Here is a 20,889-nt window from a genome sequence, read left to right as displayed (position 1 = left end):
ATGGCAATTTAATAAGTGTCTAAAGCCATTTGCACATGCAGAATATAGGCACCCTAAGGCTGGACTGGATGAATCCCAAGCCAGAATTGAGATTGCCAGAAGAAATATCAACAACCTCAGATACGCTGATGACACAACCTTGATGGCAGACAGTGAGGAGGAATTAAATAACCTTTTAATGAGGGTGAAAGAGGAGAGCGCAAAATATGGTCTGAAGCTCAACATCAAAAAAACTAAGATCATGGCCACAGGTCCCATCACCTCCTGGCAAATAGAAGGGGAAGAAATTGAGGCAGTGAGAGATTTTACTTTCTTGGACTCCATGATCACTGCAGATGGTGACAGCAGTCACGAAATTGAAAGATGCCTGCTTCTTGGGAGAAAAGCAATGACAACCCTAGACAGCATCTTAAAAAGCAGAGACATCACCTTGCCGACAAAGGTCCGTATAGTTAAAGCTATGGTTTTCCCAGTAGTGGTGTATGGAAGTGAGAGCTGGACCATAAAGAAGACTGATCGCCAAAGAATTAATGCATTTGAATTATGGTGCTGGAGGAGACTCTTGAGAGTCCCATGGACTGCAAAAAGATCAAACTTATCCATCCTTAAAGAAATCAGCCCTGAGTGCACACTGGAAGGACAGATCCTGAAGTTGAGGCTCCAGTACTTTGGCCACCTCATGAGAAGAGAAGACTCCCTAGAAAAGACCCTGATGTTGGGAAAGATGGAGGGCAGAAGGAGACGGGGACGACAGAGGATGAGATGGTTGGACAGTGTTCTCGAAGCGACTGGCATGAGTTTGGCCAAACTGCGGGAGGCAGTGGAGGATAGGGGTGCCTGGCGTGCTCTGGTCCATGGGGTCACGAAGAGTCGGACACGACTGAACAACAATATATATATATATATATATATATATATATATATAGAAATGAAAAAAACCAGCGATATTTTAGGGAGCAGCTTAGCAGGCGGGGACCATTACTGACATACACAACATAAAACACTGTTGCTGTATGTAGGTTTTATTTTTATTTTGTTTTTTATCTTATATTTTGGAAATGTACATCCAGTTTTTTCCCTTTAATTTTTTTTTTTGGGGGGGGGGGGTCCCGAGAGACTGGGGCCTTAAGCTGTAGCTTGTTTAGCTTATACATAAATCCAGCACTGGACATCTTTCTTTACAATGTTGTAGAAATATAGATACTGTACATAAAAGAACGGCTGTGAAGGATAGGCGTGCCTGGCGTGCTCTGGTCCATGGGGTCACGAAGAGTCGGACACGACTGAACGACTGAACAACAACAACAACATAAAAGAACGCAAATTTGTCACTGCATCTTTTTGTTTGTTCGCGTAAAGAAGGTATATTTCTAGGGGGGCGTTGAGTAATCCCACCTCAAAAAAGTGGGCGGTAGTAAGCCAAATACGTTTGGGAACCTCTGATCAGGGTGATGGGAATGGAATTAATATTTGCATCGCATTTTTCAAACCACAATCATCGGGCTCAAAGCGGCTCACAATAATCCATAATCACGTAAAAAACGAAACAAAACAAAACAAAAACCAGGCGTCGCCCCCGCTGTTACATCAAACACAATTGCATATATACAGTACAGCAGTGTAAAGCGAACAGTGAATTCAGCAAAACTTTTTGTTTTCGAGCGCGCGCGCACCGCAGAGCGCCCCCTGGCGGCCGAAGCGTCTTGCAACGCAGCCCAGAAGCTTCTTAGTGGGCGGGAAGGCGGCTAGGACAACAAGCCGCTGACGGCAGCGGGTCACGTGACGCTGCGTGGGCCGAAGTGGCAACAGCTGGAGCGGAGCAGATATAGGCAGGAGGGGTCGTTTGCGGCGCGTGGCCGGGCGGGCGTCTTGCTGGAGCCTGGGAGGTCGCTGCTGCTTGCTTCCCGTGAGTGAAAGGGAAAGCCAGGACGAGGAAGGGCGGGGGAAGAAGCTTCCTTGTAATTAGGGAGATCAATTCCTTAACAGTTACCATTCGCTTGCCTCCTGTTTCCAGACGCCTTCCCTCTCCCCCTCCTTGATTCCCTGCGTGCGTGGAGCACATCATTGCCGCTCTGTTGCTGAAAATGCACTCTGCGTATGCTCGGAGGCCTTGCTTTTTTGTGGGGGCGGGAAAGGATCTGGGCACTGAGCGCCGTCCGTCCGTCTAGGTCAGTTGTGCGTACACTGGCTGGCAACGGCTGTCCAGGATTTGGGGCAGAAGGCTCATCGTACCTGGAGGCGCCGGGGTTGGAACCGGGGACCTTCCGCTTGCAAAGTAGAGGCTCCGCCACTGAGCCATGGCCCTGTCTCAGGAGGTTGTGGCCAGGTGTGTGTGTGTGTGTGTGTGTGTGTGTGTGTGTGTGTGTGTGTGTAAGAGAGAGGAGAGATCTTTGGAAGCAGCAGCCGGTTCCTTGGCTGGTAGTAACTTCCTAGTGGACTTTCTTCCTATCAGTCATACCGTCTTAACTCTGGGAGGAGATTGCTTTGCTGGCCTCATTGGTGTCTTTGCCTGCATTTACCTTGCAGCTTGGTGCCCTGGCTGTGTCGCCAGAATTAAGGCCACTTTGTTCAATGAGGTTTAATTCCCAGTTAAGTCTGTCGGGCTGTAAGGAGGGCTGCCTGTCATTCTGCTTGTTTACTCTGAAGCAAGTTCAGCAGGACTTTCTCCCCCCCCCCCCAAATGGCACACTGGGCTTCAGACAAGTTTATTGGGGGTTTGTGTGTATGTTTGCTTTAGAAAAAGCTTCCTTGCACCTTCTTGCTTTTGTCTTTTAAACTGAGTGTGAGATATTTGGCTGCATTGTCACTGCTCATTTAATCTATAAATAGTGTATTTTGAAGTGGGCATTTTTTTTATTTAGCACATTGTTATCATTATTATCAAACCATCTTGCCCCAGTGAGCAACCTGGCTTCTCAGTTCTTCACTAGCTGAAATTTCCAAACCACCTTCATAGGCAGCCCCACGTATAACTCATTGCAGGTGGCGCTGTGGTCTAAACCATAGAGCCTAGGGCCTGCCGATCAGAAGGTTGGCTGTTCAAATCCCCACGACAGGGTGAGCTCACGTTGCTCGGTCCCAACTCCTGCCCACCTAGCAGTTCGAAAGCACATCAAGTGCAAGTAGATAAATAGGTATCACTCCAGTGGGAAGGTAAACAGCGTTTCCGTGCGCTGCTCTGGTTTCGCCAGAAGCGGCTTAGTCATGCTGGAGACATGACCCGGAAGCTGTCTGCGAACAAATGCCGGCTCCCTCGGCCTACAGAGCAAGATGAGCGCCGCAACCCCAGAGTCATCCACGACTGGACCTAATGGTCAGGCGTCCCTTTACCTTTACCTGTAACCTAGATGCTAACAGAATATAGACAACATAAGTTAGCCTATCCCGGTCCAAATAGGGGTGAAGTTGAGTCACCAGCCAAAGCTGATGGGAGGCACTCTACACCACCAACCAATGCCACCTGAGCCTCAAGCGACAGCAATGGATTCAGAAGTTCCCACAAGCTGTGTACTTGTTCCTTCCACATGTGCATCCCATGAAACTCGAGGTGTTGTACATGCAATTCTAGATTAGTGGTTTCCAAAGTGGGAGGTTGGCGCTGGATCAAGTTAATTTTATGGAATAAGACTAAATAGTTTTAATTAGATTTTGGATAAATATGCACTTAATTGTTACTGTTTTGAATTTTATTGTGTTACCAACTTCCTTAGTGGTTTATGCAAACAGCTATTATTAATATTGTTTTTTATAGGTTAGGGCGCACTGGGTATGAGTTTGTGGAACCAAGGGGTCGGAGGCCTGAAAAGGTTTGGCAGCAGACACATACTGACCAGATCCAGACCACTTAGTATTAGCAAGATAACTGTATCATGCTCTCTCGGACTATGCAATTTTGATCAGTTTATGGTGCTTATTAACTGCCTGTGTCTAGTCAAGTGAAGTTGAGGCCAAACTTTGAAGCTCAAAAGGCTAAAGCCGGCCACAGTCTACCATAAGCCTATGACCGTGTTCCTTCCTCTTTCATGTGCCTTGCTGATGGTTGCTGTTTAGCAGCTAGCTCTGTTGCATGCTTATTGCTAATTGGAGCAAATCAAAAGAGCACTGTTCCCGAAACATCACGAGTTTACAATTGTACTTGTGGTGGATGTTTTATACTTCCAAACCATCCTACCCCTGAACAATTCTGAATGACAGGTTTTTTTTAAAAAAAAGTTTGTTGCTTCCCATGTTTTTACTGAAGCAGTTTTTTTTAATAACCAGCAGAGCAGTCCCAAAGGAGCAACAGGCAGTGGGGGGGGGGGGAAGAGAAAATGCTTTTTCTAACTTACTCCATCCTGGAGCTGTTACAGCTCAGGATCTGATGCATCTCAGGTTGGCTCAGCCCCTCCATCTCCCCATGTGGGCAGAATGATGGTGGCAGCAGCGCTCTGTGAACATAGACATGGAAATGTTAGCTGTACAGTGGTACCTCAGGTTACAAACACTTCAGGTTACAGACTCCACTAACCCGGAAGTAGTACCTCGAGTTAAGAACTTTACCTCAGGATGAGAAAAGAAATCACGCGTCGGCAGCAGCAGGAGGCCCCATTAGCTAAAGTGGTACCTCAGATTAAGAACAGTTTCAGGTTAAGAACGGACCTCCAGAACGAATTAAGTTCGTAACCAGAGGTACCACTGTATTCAGCTTTTATCCCTTGTTGTCACTGGTTATATAAACTTGCTGTAAGTTTGCAGATGGTGGGAAACCTGAGCTGTACAGCAGCATATCAGCCTGTCAGAAGAAATACTGAAATACCATGCAATATAAATAGCTTTCAAGAGCTTTTCAAGTCATTGAAAGGCAACCATTAACACTAGTGTGCTAAGTGACTTGGGGAGGGGATTGTTAGGACCCCATATAAAATGACCAGGACTCTGTGATCTTTACCAGAGGCCCTTCATTGTGTGCTTCCTCCACGGGAGCTCCAGAGGGTGGCAGCACGAGAACGGGCCTTGTCTACAGTGGCTCCCTGTTTGTGGAATCCTCTCCCCAGGGAGATACAGCTGATGCCTTCATTATACTCCTTTAGGTGACAGGCAAAAATGTTCCTCTTCAACCAGGCCTTTGGCTGATTAATATTCTATGGCCTTTTAAGTGTGTGTGTGTGCGCGCACACACACACATTGAGTGTTTTTAATTATTTATTTTGTGCTTTTATCCTGTATCTTGTGAACCGCCCTGAGATCTTCGGAAGAAGGGTGTTGTATAAAGTTAATAAATAATAGTAATAATTATAATAATTCAATTGTTTGTGTACATTAAAGGTTAACTATAGAAGCACAGCAGCTATATAATGCTGTAAAAGTGCTTTGCAGATCAAGATTATGTATCCAATGCTATTCCTGTTCAAAGTAGACCTGTTGAAATTAATGATTGTGGCTAAGTTAGGTAAAACTTAGTTGAATACCACCCAAAGCCTTTTTTAAGGGAAGTTAGGATCACTATATATCCCTTAATTCAAGCTGTTACTGCTTGCTATACATGACATGGCAGCTCCAGAGTGTTTTCTCTCTCTCATATTGACAGCCGTATAGTTGGTATCCTTTAATGGAGGTGTTCTCTTCCACTTTGTCTCCAGTTACTCCTGCAGTGATCCAGTTTTCCGTAATGTATCAAGAACGGGATTCAGCTGCGCAAGAGGGTGCAAATTTGAAGACGATTGAAGAAGAGTACAAGGAAGCATTTGTGTTTGTTAATAAAGCCCTGAATGCAGATGAGCTTGGACAGAAGGAAGAAGCAAGGAATTATTACAGGCAGGGTATTGACCACTTGCTCAGGGGAACTAGCGTCCCGTCCCAAGGTCACGAATGCACCGGGGACCGATGGGAGTCTGCCAGGCAAATGCAGCAAAAAATGAGAGAGACGCTACAAAACGTTACTGCACGCCTAAGCGTTCTAGATGAAAATGCACAGCCTAAACCCATTGCCATGTGTCCTCCTATGGAAACACCCAGGATATACCCAACAATTCCAGCCAAAGAAAAGCCAGAGAGGCCTCCTGTGCCGAATTCACTGATCACTCCATCACACCAGGCTGCAGCAGGTGGAAATGCTGGATGTACAAGCCAAGGGCAAGCTGCTGTGATGAGTCCTTCGTCTGCAATGCCCAGTGAAGAACCCCCAGCTTATACACCTGAGGCCACGGGTGGGCACTACACTGTGTCATACGGGACAGACTCTGGGGAGTTCTCCTCGGTAGGAGATGATTTCTACACGAAATGCACACAGCCCCCTCCTGTTCAGACGTTAGGGGTAGATGCTGACGAACTGATCCTCATTCCCCACGGGGTGCAGATATTCTTTGTGAGTCCTGACGGACAAGTGAGTGCTCCCTCATATCCCGGATACCTTCGCATTGTGAAGTTCTTGGACGCGGATGCAGCAGCGGCCCAGAATCGCCCCCCTGCTTTCCTTCAGGTAACTTTCACATTTTGTTTGTGTTGCTGGCCACAGCCGTTCACAAGCCGTGAAATGAGTGCTAACGGTTCTATGACATGAGTGCTAATGTATCATTCATTTGAATCCACAGTGTTCTGTGCAAAATGTTATTTTGGTCTTCTCTTTTCCAGGTTTGTGACTGGCTGTATCCTCTTATGTGCAACCAGTCTCCTGTCCTCTCCTGTAGCACAGGAGTCTACATGTTCCCTGACTTGATGTCGCAGGTGCCAGGATCCTATGTGGGAGTAGTGTTATCTTCAGAACTTCCAGCTGCTGACAGAGAACTGTTTGAAGATCTGCTGAAACAGATGTCTGACCTTAGAGTGCAGGTAAACAGTGTTATGCCACCATCCAGAATAATTTCAATGCACAACTATCACAGGGTGACACTGATGAGCTGTTAAACTGACTGCTTCATAGCGCACTATAAATGAATTTCAGCATTGCCTCTGCAAGGATTTACCTTTGGCAATATAAAGCATGTTTTATGGTGAGGCTGGGCAACATCTGAAAATAAATTTACCGTGTGGTGCTGTGAAGGGCAGGGCAAGTAGGCTGATAATGATTTCCCTGCAGGATCTATTGAGCAGACTTAGAGAGGCATTACTACAGCTTGCAATGTGTCAGAAGTATCACATCCAGTTCACTTGCTCAGAGTGCAACGATGACTAAGCAAAATCTTAAAATGCTACATATATAGGAAGTCTCTCTAAGACAATTAAGAATCTGTTAGATCACAGTTCATTCGTGAAGTGCAGGGAAAGGTTATCCGAGAGACGATCACTCTAGTAAACGAGGTCAGTATTAAGAAGGTGGGAAATCTAAACGGCAGGTGTTAGAGGAAGGCATACCTATAATTAGAAAGGCACATTTTTAGCAATGAAATGAAAACTAATCACCAAAAGAAGTGAGAACATTTGCCATTTGTCTTAACATGTTAAAATACTTTCTAATCTCTTGGAGAACTTGCCATATGGTGATGAACAACCTGATCTTGCAATTACTTATTCACCTGTGGGGATGTTTACTAATGCATGAATTCACCTGCATGCGGTTCATGAGAAGGATAATTCTCTCCGCTGTGTGATGTTATTGTCTGATGGTGTACAACAGTGCCTAACAGATTCCTTTTTGAGCCTTTGAACTTGTGAATCTATTAATGTCCTTGATATGGTATCACAGGTTCCAGGATCCCATGAGGGACTAGGGTTACCGTCCCAACGCTCAAGATCTTACACAGAGGTTTTTGAGGATCTGTTTAAACAAAGATCTGATCTCAGAGCCAAGGTAAACTTCAGAGGTGGTGGCAAACTTTTACTAAGCCAACACATTTTAAACTTTAAGAAATGGAAATTACTTTGCTTTGTGGTATTTATTGAAAAATGTATCTGCCGCCAACAGTGGCTCTTGGAGAGAGAACAAATAATGAAAACGTTGAAGATATTAATCATGTATACCAGTAGCAGTCTTGGTTCTCCGAGTGCCAGTCCTTAATGCAGCTGGAACAACGCCCACCCACACATGAGAGTATCTGCAGGGTGGAGGGTCCCTGAGGTTTACAGAAGCACAAAAAATCTTTAGTGGACAACCCTTCCCCCTGCCGCAAGGCCCAGTGGGTACTGTTGTATGTCTCAACTAATAGAATACGGTTGAGGTATCAGAAGTTACCAGGGATGAACCAAAATAGATGAAGGACACGGGCTATGAGAAATGGACCCAAGGCTGGAGAAAACTTCTATTATTTTCAGGGAGAGCAGGTGTGAACTGAAAGCTAATTAATTCTGTTGCCAATTTCTGGAATAAGTGTGTGACAGGTTGGGCTTAACTGGCTCTGGCCTTTGTGCTGTGGTGAGACACAACCTCTTCTCCATTTCCCCGTCTCCAAAGGACACCCCATATTTTACAGAGGCTGACAAAAGGCTACCTATCTCTGTTGATCTCTGTGCTCCCTCCTCATGCTAATAGCTTCAAAGAAGATACAATTATTTGTTAAATCTCCATTTCCCATGATGTCCAAAGCAGTAAACTGCTTTTTAAGTGCTTATAAACCTGGACATGACATTTTTACGAGTTTTTAATTGTTGAGGAATTAATATTTGTAAGAACCATGAGTGAGTTCTAGAACAGCTATGGTTATTTAGATCTTAACTTATTAATTCCCTTAAAAAAAATGAAGATTGTGACATTGCAGGTTACTATATCTTTAACGCTGTCAAGAATGTTCGAATGGCTCGAATTTTAAAGTACAGAACCACCCAGTTCAACATAATGTAATGTTTAGGAATAGATGGGAAAATGGGAACAATATTATGTTTGGCTTTGTGAGCTCTAGATAACCTAATGCAGAACTTCTTAAGAGTATATTCATAGCAACTGTACATAATGGCATGACTTAACAAAATGGATTGAGCTTTGGCCTGTGACTCACTTTAGTAGCTTAGAGGGGATCAATCAGAAATACACACCAGTCGCTTGCTTATATTGGGTTCCTGCTGTTCACATGAGTGTAGGCTATTTTAAACTCTCAAGTGTGTATGTTAGGCAATATAGACGAAATAGGATGTCAAGCTAGAATCCTGAGCAGATGTCTCAGAATTGCCTTGGTTCACTCTAATGCAGTAGCAGCCATCCTGCTTATACTTAGGGACTGATTTTACAATGCCATATTGTTTCATAAATGCATAAAAGATGCTACACAGAAAATACAAAATCCATGTCAGTTTTGCATTCTAATGCAACATCCTTGTGTACTTGCTTGTGTGAACTTCCTGTGCGGAGAAAATTTATATTGGAATTGAACCTTACTAATTCCAAAGTGATATAGAAAGTCTGGAGCTGTGACGATAACATTGCCTGTGATAATACCTTCATTTGATCACATAGAATAGGCACGTCCAACAGGTAGATCGTGATCTGCTGGTAGATCACTGGACGTCTGTGGTAGATCATTGGTAGATCACTGGATCCCTCAAAGAAGCTCAATGACCTTGGCTCCCCTAAAAAATGCTTAATTCTTTTTGCCCTGCACTCCTAAAAAACAGGGATTTCCTTCTCCCTAAAAAAAGCTCAACAACAACTCTGACCTGAATGCCTAAAAAATGGGGATTTCCTCCTCCCAAAAAAAGCTCAACAACTTTGACCTGAACCCAAAAAAGGGGGTAGATCACTGCCAGTTTTTAACTCTGTAGTAGATCACAGTCTCTTGGGAGTTGGCCACCCCTGACATAGAATAATCCTTCATAGTAATCTAATGTGAAAACAAGTTACGTTTAATGTAGTTGTTTCTATCTTTGTTGTTGCAGTCTTTTAATTCATGGGGTGGTGTCTGGTTCCGAATCCCAGACATTTTGCCTGTTAGCTGGGTGTCTTCTCTAAGAAAGGACCCATCACATGCTCAACTTTGTCTTGTTTTGGCAGTAACAATGTGTAAAGCCGAGAAAAAATAGAATGAATGCACTTTCGTTGTTTGTAAATCTGTATGGGGAGGAGGAATAAATCCAGCCCAGCTCCCAAAACGCTTCATTGTTTCAGTCATGCCTTCCTGAACAAAGAAAAGCAATGTAAAGACACATAACAATACAGAATAAGGAGAACTGTGTTTCCCCTTAAAATGAAAGGGGGTGGTAGACCTGGGCAACTTTTCTTTCCTACCCTGTCTTTCTGTTGTGTAAAATGTTCTGAAAGGCGAATAGAGCATTAACTATAATATAAAACCATGCTCATATTAACTGAAGTGAAAAGAATCAGGGGTGAAGAAACCATGTTGGTATGATATCTAAATGCCAATAAGGCAGGAGCAACAGTAATGTTCCTGTGCATGTAAAATAGGATGGAATTATGTGATCAAAAATGCCATTTCACAGTGTAGCTGTCTTGCAGATGAACAAAGAAAACTGATGCATTTTGGTTGTTGTTGTAAAACCTATAATTATCTGCGAGAAGATGGAAGCTTTATAGTCACAGTGTGCATTTCTTTGTTGAATAACACGGTGGCTGATTTGACATTTATTTGCTTTATCTTAGCTTTTGATCTTGCTATATATATATGTGCTTCAATCTTGCAGCCTGCAGAAGCTTCTAGTGATGCGATTAACCTGGCCGAGACTGTACGTATTCAGCCAGCATCTGAAGAGACAGAAAGAGAGTTACCTGACTGGAGTGAGAAAATGGCCCATGGAATCTTAACAGGTACCCTTAGGATTGATTCTCTAGATTGATCCTTGGTATAAACCTTGTTCTGGTGTTTGGGCGTAAAGCTGTACTAACCGACACTAACCGAAATGTTGTTGGACTCCCATAAGCTGGTCAGCATGGTCAAGTGTAGGTGTTGCAGTCCAGCAACATCTGAAAGACACTGTTGGCTCCAACCCCAGTGTCCCCATGCATATCTGCTCTGTTTTCCACACTCAGCATGCAGAGGTTGGAAGTGGAGCTGGTGCATGCAAGGATTGTAGGGGGCAGGCTTTGTGTGGATTCAACTGTCACGGCTTCTAGCCCACATGTGTCACCTGAATTGGGCTACCAAGTTTCTCTTCATTCTGGCAATATTGTGAAATTGTCTTCCAGTCTGAAATCATAAGCTAAACTATTAATTTCAGCCACTTCCATGATATAACTTTGCATGAGAATATATTCTGTAAGAAATAGTTTCATTGTCTGTGTTTCCTGATACATTAGTTTTATTCAGCACTCAGGTAGCAGAAAACTAAATGGTTCTACCACACATTATATCAGTTACATGGATTGACCTGCGGTCAAGATCTGCAGTCCAAAGGTTCCATCTTGTTGATAGAATTTTTTTACTACTTGATAGGGTACATCCTGTTAGTATGTCTGTGTTACTTGTACAATAACAAGTTTCAAGTGTCCATTAGCTGCAGGTCTACATGGCTCAGAAGTAGAGAGTAAAAGAGTGTTGTTGTTATTATTATTATTACTACTACTGCTACTATTATTAATGTGACGTTTTCAGCATATTAATTGCATGCAATTGTTTGTTTAAACTTTGCCTCTTGATAAAAATACTAAATTCTCTTAAAGATAAAAAGTAAGTTAATTCCCTGCCAGGTAGATTCCCAAAAACCAAATGGCAACTCAAAATAAAGCTCTTGAGATAAGCTCTAGAACAGGGGTCAGCAAGGTTTACTGGCCATGGGCTGGATCACTTCCACGGAGATCGCCCGTGGGCTGGACTGGGGCAGCGCGATGCCGGAAATCGCGTTTGCGCATGTCCACGGCATCGGAAATCGCTTCTGCGCATGCCCAGACGCCAGAAATCGCGCCTGCACCACTCGGCAAGTCGCTGCACTGTGCTGATTTAGCACAGCGTGCAGAAGACTTGCCGAACGGCGGCTCAGTTTGTGGGCGGCTCGTGGGTCGGTAAAACGGTCTTTGTGGGCCGCATCCGGCCCATGGGTGGCAGGTTGCCGACCCCTGCTCTAGATTAGAACATGGGTAGGCAAACTAAGGCCCGGGGGCTGGATCTGGCCCAATCGCCTTCTAAATCCGGCTCACGGACAGTCTGGGAATAAGTGTGTTTTTACATGAATAAAATGTGTCCTTTTATTTAAAATGCATCTCTGGGTTATTTGTGGGGCATAGGAATTCATTCTCCCCCCCCCCAAAAAAATCCAGCCCCCCACAAGGTCTGAGGGACAGTGGATCCAGCCCCCTGCTGAAAATGTTTGCTGACCCCTGCTCTAGAAGATGTTATAGTTTTCCAATCTCCAGGAGCAAGAGTAATTCAGTAATTATGTAACGGTTGCTAAAAAGAACTCCGTGTTCTTTGTTTTGCAAGCTTAGTGCATGTTTGGAGGTTGTCATCTGAATTATGCTAGTGGGTGAATAAACTGGGGGCTGACTCGCAAACTAGCTTAAATCCTGTTCGCATCTGATGCAGCCCAAAGTGGTAGAATTCTAGACTGCACCACATTAGACTACTGGTTGGGAGGGGGAATATTTTATTCAATTCTCTGCCATGTTGACCTGCTTGGCGTAAACCCACTCCTCTTGCTCACCACATGCATGAAGCTTCTGAGAGAGGGAGAGTAAGAAAGAGCACACTTTCAAAAATATGAGGCACCCAGAGCATTTGGTCTGATACGGTACAATGCATAATTCTACTGCATAACTCATAGAACAGCTCTGAAGCTACACAGTGCAAATCCCATGTACAACACTAATAATGTTTTCTGATGAGCATTTACAACAGCACCGTGTAAAGGCTGCTGCATCAGTCATGGGCCAGAAAGAACAAGTAGCATTGGGAAATAAGTGTAGTGCTATCACAGTTGCACAGTGCACCATCTCCTGGCCTCATGATAGAAGAAACACAAACTACTCTGGTACAATATAGCTGTTGCAGTTCTTCTCTAGGGCATGAAGAATACCAAGATGCTAATGCGGCCTTCTAAGAGAGGCAAAAGAGGAGTAATGATGCTGTTGTGCCTTCCCAGGAACGACCCCTAACATTATAGGCATGTAAAGGGTTAGGAGACCCAGCTGTCACAGTGCTTTGTTTTTAGGAGATGAAATGCTATTTGTTGTCATAGTTGCCTTGAAAGGGTGGTGCAAAGGACCTGGCTGAAAGGGTTTTCCCCCCAAAGAGGAGTGTCACGGTGGAATGGTCCTTGTTACATAAGCAGATACAAAAATAGATGGGCAAGTTCCAAAGCTGCTTTTTCATTCTGTGGCAGAAACAGGTAAACCTTTCCTATTTTCACCATTGCTGAAGATGGAGTTATAGCTAATTAAGAGGATATGGGAGACTCACCAGTGTGTGAGCTCAGACTGTATTTTTTCAGCTTAGTAGCCTGAACTTAAGTGTGTAGGAAATGCTATCTTACAACATGATAATACTGCTGCTGCGTCCGCCAATCTGTTCTTGTTTCATTAAAGGAGCATCCTGGGTAAGCTGGGGCCTGGTCAAAGGAGCAGAATATACCGGGAAAGCAATCCACAAGGGAGCTTCCAAACTAAGAGAGCACATTCAGCCAGAGGAAAATCCAGTGGAAGTCAACCCAACCGTCGCTAAAGGGCTGCATGTAGCCAAGCAGGCTACAGGAGGAGCTGTGAAAGTCAGCCAGTTCTTAGGTGAGATGTGAGCAACCAGTTTCCTTGAAAAAGGAGTGACAGGAATTGATAATGCTTTATTTCTTCAGTCTTTTAAAAATTTTAATGGACAGGGAATAATGTTGATTTTCTTTTTCATTAAGTTCTCTTTGGGGGAGAAACCGACATCATGTTTAGGCTCTTCTTCTTCTTCTTTAAAAAAAAGATGCCTTCGCTTGCTGTATGTTTTTAGTTACTGACTCATGTTGTTGATATGGGTTTGTTTAACATTTTGGAATGGTTCGTTATTTATATCAACATATTTATATGTTCGCGGTCTTGGAATCGTATTGGATGAAGGGTGGTCTACAAACGCTTTAAATCAATCACCCTTCAGAAGTCTTCATCGCCCCGGCTTCATTAAGAGCCAATATAAACACTACTGTTATATCTGCAGTTTCCTCCAAATAAAATTGTTGTGGGAAAGGAGCAATTAACATAAAATTTGCTTCATGATCCTCAACAGTTCATTGAACTCAGTAGCTTAATCTTATCTGACCAGAACATTCTGTAACGTATAAATTATCTTAATGCTTTCTGTTTTAGTGGAAGGTGTGTGCTCTATAGCAAGTTGTGTGGGAAGAGAGTTAGCCCCCCATGTCAAGAAGCATGGAAGCAAACTGGTTCCAGAATCCCTTAAGAAAGACAAAGATGGAAAATCTACTTTCGATGGTGCTCTGGTTGTTGCAGCAAGTGGTGTTCAAGGTAGCATGAAAATAACGCTTCCACAATGTGTGGTGAAAGTTTTTTATTGAACGTCGTTTGTTTGCTACTTTGCGGTTCCAATAAGCTAACTCTCCTTGCAGGGTTTTCAACAATATGGCATGGTTTGGAAAGCGCTGCAAAGTGCATTGCTAAAAATGTGTCTAAAGAGACGGTTCAGACTGTCAAGTACAAGTAAGTTAACGTTTCCTCTACTCTGCAATAAATTTTGGTGATGCATGAATACTAGGGAGCCTACGCTACATGCGTTAAAACAAAACTTGCTAAAAAGTAAAAATGCTTTGCTTTTGTGGGAACCAAACTAGTCACGATGATCACAGTTGCATGTATCTAAAAGTGGAACTTTCCCAGTTACATGGAAAGGAAGGAGCAAACGAGGAGGAGTGTGTAAGTGAAGGAGCCACCCTCACTCGCTTCCCCTGCAGATCCTGTCCTCAAGGACTTTACTCCTCTTACATGTGGTGGTAATCGCATAGTTTGTCCTTGACCGCAAGCTTTTCCTTTCATAAATATGCCAATTTAGGGAGCATCAGTATGGATTGAAACCCTGGCATGGGCAGTTAGGGGGTATTAATCCTGATTAGTCCTGATCCGGATTCACTTCAGTGGGAGCTCTTTTTCCAATGGGAATTGTAGGCATGTGGGAACCTGATCTGGACTACAGCGGGGGGCAAAGCCCACCTAAATTCCTCTCCAAAAGCCCAGTACTGATCAGGCTCCCTGTACTGGCATTTTATAAATGAAAAAGCTTGTGCTCAAGGCAAAACTACATGAGTAACATCACATGTAGTCTGACCCTGCAGTGTCAGAAGTGACCTGGACTGAGAGATAAGCACTTCAGGAATGGGACTGCAAGGTAATAAGTGGTAGGCAAGGGGAAAATTTGCCCTGCGTGCTCTTCTTGTTGTTAAAATTGGACCTCCTGCTTTTCTCTCTCTCTTTGTAATTGGAACACTTCGTCTTCTAAACACACACAATTGCAGCTGCTGTGTAAAGGTCAAGCAAGTACAGGTCACTTCTAGTTAAGGGGCAGCTGCACCCCTAAATTGGATTTTCAGTTCATTTTAGGTTTTACCTAATGCAGAGTGGGATTGTTGCCAGGCCGATTCCATCTGAATATTCAGTTGGATGTATTTCAGTTATTGGAATGAGTGGTGTTTAAATTGTAAAGGGAAGCCTCTGTCTATATAAATTAGGGTTGCCATATTTCAAAAAGTGAAAATGCAGGCACAATAGTTGTTGGGCTTTGTTTTTTGTTTTGCCCAAATGTCCAGATTTCACAATTTTATGTAATTATCTGTAACTGCATACAGTGGTACCTTGGTTTAAGAACAGCTTAGTTTATGAAAAACTTGGATTAAGAATGCTGCAAACCCGGAAGTAGGTGTTTTGGCTTGTGAACTTCACCTTGGAATAAGAACATGTTTCGTTTCCTGTTGATTGTGTTCCATTTGTAAATCGAGTCCCCCACTGCTATGGGAAAGCATGCCTTGGTTTAAGAACACTTTGGTTTAACAACGGACTTCCGGAATGGTTTAAAGTTCGTAAATCAAGGTACCACTGTAGTCTAATTTTGGGTTGCTTTCCACAGTTTGAGGTGTTGTTGTTGTTTTTTAAAAAAAGTTTAGTTCAAAGCTCACCTAGTTTGTACTAAATAAAAAAATTCTTCCAGTAGCACCTTAGAGACCAGCTAAGTTTGTTCTTGGTATGAGCTTTTGTGTGCATGCACACTTCTTCAGATACACTGAAATAGTTTGCTCTGAGGTGCTGCTGGAAGGATTTTTTTAATTTTTATTTTGTTTTGACTATGGCAGACCAACATGGCTACCTACCTGTAACTAGTTTGTACTATGTTGCCTTCTGCCAAAATAATGGTATATTTCCATGAAATATTTCTCCTTGGCAAGTTTGAAGAACATGTTCTGTTTGTACACTACAGTTTGTGTTAATCTTTTGTTCTTATTTTAGATTTAAAAGTAGGGGAAAAGGAGATGAGTCTTCAGTTGCCACTAAGAGTGAAAAGCAATAAGTAACTTGCAGTTATCTCCAACTAACTAATGATTCAAGTATTCACCCCATCTCCTGTTTATGTAAGAGTATAATAGAAAACACATCCAAATGAAATAAGTAGACTTTTTCTTCCAAGACAAAAGGCCACATCAAAATTCTGTTGCATACCAAGGGGATTGTGGTTTACTTTAAGATGTGTGCAATGAACTCTAGTAGTATTTTCATTAGCATAACAGATGCACCTCATATATTATTATTTTTACTGGGTTTCTCATAATAGGCAGCTTTTTTTTAAAAAAAAAAAAAGTGTATGTACCTAGTAAAATGATCTTCAACCTGGAAGAACCCAACCCTCTACAAATCATAAACTCTGGGCATTTAAAAGGTCCAGAAATCTTGCAATGCTAATTGTTCACTAACAATAAATAGCTGCACTAGAATATGAGAAACAAGCTCCAAACAAGCTCTGCATTGCCGCAAAATATTTTAAGTTCTTGGCACTTTTTCTATCCACCTGCATTCAATAAATACTTTTATCCTGTAAACTCCTGCCCACTGTAGGTTCTTCATAGTTTTGAGATGGTGTGAATACTCTTCTTCCTTTTGGCACAGCTTGAGTCAGTTTTGCTTTCTTCTAATATGGTGTTTATGGCTAATGTCATGGGGAAACTAACAAAAATGAAAATCTTTTGCTGTCCAATTAATTTTATCAGATTTGTTGTGTTCTGCAAATAATTCCAAGGCTGCTATGCTGTCACATTTTAAGAAATATAGTATTAGAGATTCTTTTCCATTCAGTTTTAATGTGTGTTCTGAAATAGGCAGATTACTACTGTGTTTGGTCAAGACCTGTATTGATTATGCCAACAGCAATCAATGTTTCAAAGGGAGACTTCAGTACAGTGGTACCTCGGGTTGCGGACGCAATCTGTTCTGGGGTGCCATTCGCAACCCAAGTGGCGATATTGCGCTTTGCGCATGCGCGACCTGCGCAGAATGCGGAGTGCTTCTGCACGTGTGCGTGCAGCAAAACCCAGAAGTAAACACTTCCGGGTTTGCCGAGTTCGGTAACGCGAAAAAAACGCAACCCGCAACTATTGTAACCTGAGGTATGACTGTATTTTGGCTTTAAAATTTAGTTGGCCACTCTGGTAGATTAGAAAAGGATAGCTTCAGCATTTTTGTGTACAGTATTGTTACTCTTTTGCAGCTAGTTAACATGTAGGATTTTAGCGTTTTAAGTAGTAGGCTGTATTATTGCACTGTTTGGTTACTTTTTAAAAGAATTGTTAGCATTTTTTCATAGTCCCCTTTGCGTAGTTTATCCCAGAGTGACATGTGAATAAAACTTGACTTAAACTCGGCAGGATTCCTTCATCATCAATCCCAGCTGATAAAATGCTTTCTCTAATACGTCACTGGAATGGGGTTGAAATATCTACTTAATTCTTCCCAACCAGAGGGAAAATTTATCCTCATATAATTGTGGAAATTGAGTAACTAAATAACAAGTGAAATAGCTTTGTCCAGTCATCATTTACGCATATACTAAGAACTTAAAGTGAACTTTGAGCGTTGTACAGGGCCACTCTCAGCTGTTTTATAATTTGGGGTTGGGTGATTCTTAATTTTTATTCAGGGCAAAAATGTAGATTTTCAGACTTATTTTTACAATAAAATGTATTAACTTATTTTAAAATCTCTTAACATTTTAACAGCTATACTTTAACTATTGTAGGGAAAACCTATTGAACCTGGAGCTTTTAAATTTCTCTTTGTCACAGAGCACGTAGTATAACATGGTTTAGTTAGCAGCTCCAGCAAAAAAAATCTGTTTTATGTGGTAATTTTGGGGAGACAAAAGCTTGATCTACCTACCAAGTGTAAGCACAACTTTGGAATATGCGTTGAAGGCCAAGTAATAACTGAAGCAAGAGACAAAAACTGGGACAGACTAGCAGCCCTAAAGCATTAAGATTGTTTTCGTTAATCTTCTTCTGTGCTTTGCAAAGGTTTCAAAAGTGAATCAAGCCAGTGTGTATGCTGATTTCAGGTTTTTCCAAATTAAATTTAAGCAGCTACTTGGGAATGAGGGCATGCACACAAAGATTAAACAACAATCATAGCATTTGTGTACAAATGAGGAAACTCCATTGACATGCTCCTTATTTGCATTAAGGTACGGGGATGATGCGGGCCATGCTACTGACAACGCAGTGAGTTCTGCTATCAATGTTGGTGTGGCAGCTTTCAATATCGACAACATTGGAATCAAAGCTATAGTGAAGAAAACTGCAAAGGAGACAGGCCATGCTGTGTTGGATGAATATAAAATCATAGAAAAGAACGAGAAAAAAGAAGATGGATATTGAAGACACTGTGTGAATAAATTACCCAAAGCCTTAATTTATTACGTAATTTATTTAAAAAGAGTTGAACTGATTAACAAGTGTTGTATTTCTAACTCCTAAGATTGCTGGATTTAAATATATCATACCTGGGAAGTCTTTGAAAATGAGTGATTTTTTGGAATCTCTAAGTCCAGTATTAATGTTAGAGCTAGATGATGGAAATGAATTTGCATTAGAATCAAACTTCCACGAGGAGGGCTTAAATGCCTTTTTTCAAATAAATTTGGAATTAGATTCTAGCTTCATGTATAGAGGGACTATTTTTGTAACTGTTTTCTAGAGAATTCTTTTCAGAAAGCTAATGATTTGAATAGTGGCTGAAACTGAACTTGTCTGATCAAATAGTATGCACTTTTTAGCTTTAAATAAACTGACTAGGCTTGAGTAATTCCTCGTAAAAACTAGGAAAATCCAAACACTTAAGACAAACCAAAGACTGGAATACTGCTATTTCCTGGATTAGTGTATCAGAGTCAACCAAACTTTGGTGTAATCCTAGGTTTCATTGAAATACGTGGCAATTTTTTTTGCCTACTCCGGTAGCAAGGACTTGGATTCATTGTACTTTGTGTTATCCAGCCAGTGTGTGGGAACAATGTTTGCTCTGAGACCACTAAAGAAAAGGTTGGGCTCTGTAAAAGCTTTAATGGTTACTCCCTGTATTTGTTATATGGAATTGTTGCACTGTAACTTGTCTTATTGAAAAGCCTGTATTCAGAAATGATTATTGTTGCCTTGTGATGGAATGCAATGCATTTCATTTTAAGATATTCAACTTCACCCCCATCATTACCTAGGGATTCATCTGCTATTAATGTGGGAATTGTGAGTCCCTTACTATGCTTGCTTCAGATTTCTGACTTCAATTTCTGTGAAGTTTTGTAGATACTAAAAATTGTAGTGCTGTAGTCTGCAACAGAGAAATGATTGCACTTTGGAGGGACACATCCACTGGTTAAGAAGCTAACTACTTGAAATGTTGTATGGATTGAAAACTATAAATAAACTTTAACATGCATGTTTTTGTTAAGTGCATTTTTTATTTGAATGAAAGTTACAGCGAGGATTGATTGAGAAGCAGTAGACGGTTATTGCATTTTGTATAGGTGGACTAGGAAGAATTGCATTTCATTAACACACGTGTATGTCACAATCCAACATTTGTGTTTTTTCCCTTCTACATAGGCAGAAGATAGGGGAAGTTGCCCCTCCTGATTTTTTATCATCCCAGTAAAAGTTGCTTATGTGGGTAGAGTGCCACATTCCCTGGAGTAGCCTAGAATGTCCTTCCAGAAATATTTTTATTGTACAGTACATTCCTGTTGATTTGTGTTCATGATGCCAAGAGAGGGCGGTCACATGTGATGCAACTTTTAATACTGTTTGCGCCTGCAAAGGTTTTGGAGTGGTCGCATTGCTTCAATTCCAATATACCTATTCACACAGCACATGAACTATGGAGCTCCCACAGGAAGCAGTGATAGCAACCAACTTGGAGGACTTAAGTCAAGGACTAGACAGATTCATGGAGGAGAATTAATACCGTAACTGGCTTGATTCAGCAGGGCTTCTCTTATGTTCTTAGTGTGTATCTTGTAACTTCCTACTTGGAAAGCCTTAGCTTTTTATACCATGAATCTTTGATGGTGGTGGTGGTGGGGTTTGCCTTACTGTTGTAAACAGTAACTAATGTTGTAGCATTGGGGAAGCATCCTAGAGCAGCTAAGAATAATGCCACTGCGGACACCCTGGGGTGTCAGGAACATGTAGAAACACCTGCAATAAAACAAGCTGGAGGTTGCATTCCAGCCGCTTTTAAAATGCACTGCCTCAAAATGAGTGCAAGCTATCAAACTTAAAATACCCCTAGTGATTTTGCATGTAGCGGCAGGCATAGCCATGATGCCTGCCTAGTAGCCATTGTAAGCGCCTCCGTGAATGTGGCCAACCATCCTTTTAAAGCCACCCAAGCTGGTCGTCATCGCTGCTCCTGGGAGTGAGCTTCTGAAGATTACTCTCTGCCACCCCTGACTTTGTAGTTTTAACAACCCCTGGGGTTGCAGCAGCAGGATGCCAGAGCTGCAGTGAACTCTAAAGCCTCCTTTCTAAAACTAGGCGCCTGAAGGCTCCGACGAGCTCCTTTTAAAACCCAGCCAA

General features: G+C 42.3%; 1 protein-coding gene across 4 annotated transcripts; it reads left to right on the top strand.

Annotated features, from left to right (window-relative positions):
* The first annotated feature begins 1,746 nt into the window (after window positions 1–1,746).
* SPART (spartin) lies at window positions 1,747–19,750 on the top strand. 4 transcript variants are annotated; one of them, XM_033146513.1, is made up of 10 exons: window positions 1,747–1,906; window positions 5,619–6,457; window positions 6,610–6,807; window positions 7,661–7,765; window positions 10,543–10,666; window positions 13,376–13,570; window positions 14,135–14,293; window positions 14,395–14,485; window positions 16,280–16,340; window positions 18,501–18,632. In XM_033146513.1, exons 2-9 carry the CDS (start codon window positions 5,648–5,650, stop codon window positions 16,338–16,340), a joined length of 1,743 nt encoding a protein of 580 aa, XP_033002404.1. In that variant the 5' UTR covers window positions 1,747–1,906; window positions 5,619–5,647; the 3' UTR covers window positions 18,501–18,632. The 4 variants fall into 4 exon arrangements, with proteins under 4 accessions (XP_033002404.1, XP_033002405.1, XP_033002402.1 ...); XM_033146511.1 differs by lacking the exon at window positions 16,280–16,340 and having other exon boundaries at window positions 1,749–1,906; window positions 18,501–19,750; XM_033146514.1 differs by lacking the exons at window positions 14,395–14,485; window positions 16,280–16,340 and having other exon boundaries at window positions 18,501–18,680.
* Window positions 19,751–20,889: the final 1,139 nt, after the last annotated feature.

This window comes from Lacerta agilis, chromosome 4, assembly GCF_009819535.1.
Source record: "Lacerta agilis isolate rLacAgi1 chromosome 4, rLacAgi1.pri, whole genome shotgun sequence".
Lineage (NCBI taxonomy): Eukaryota > Metazoa > Chordata > Lepidosauria > Squamata > Lacertidae > Lacerta > Lacerta agilis.
Note: the sequence above shows the minus strand (reverse complement) of the source record. Positions and strands in the feature narration are given on the sequence as shown.

Coding starts and splice junctions, on each gene's coding strand:
- SPART (XM_033146511.1), top strand. CDS start 5,648: ATGTATCAAGAACGGGATTCAGCTGCGCAAGAGGGTGCAAATTTGAAG. Junction 10,667..13,375: donor GGCCCATGGAATCTTAACAG/GTACCCTTAGGA, acceptor GTTTCATTAAAG/GAGCATCCTGGGTAAGCTGG. Junction 13,571..14,134: donor GAAAGTCAGCCAGTTCTTAG/GTGAGATGTGAG, acceptor TTTCTGTTTTAG/TGGAAGGTGTGTGCTCTATA.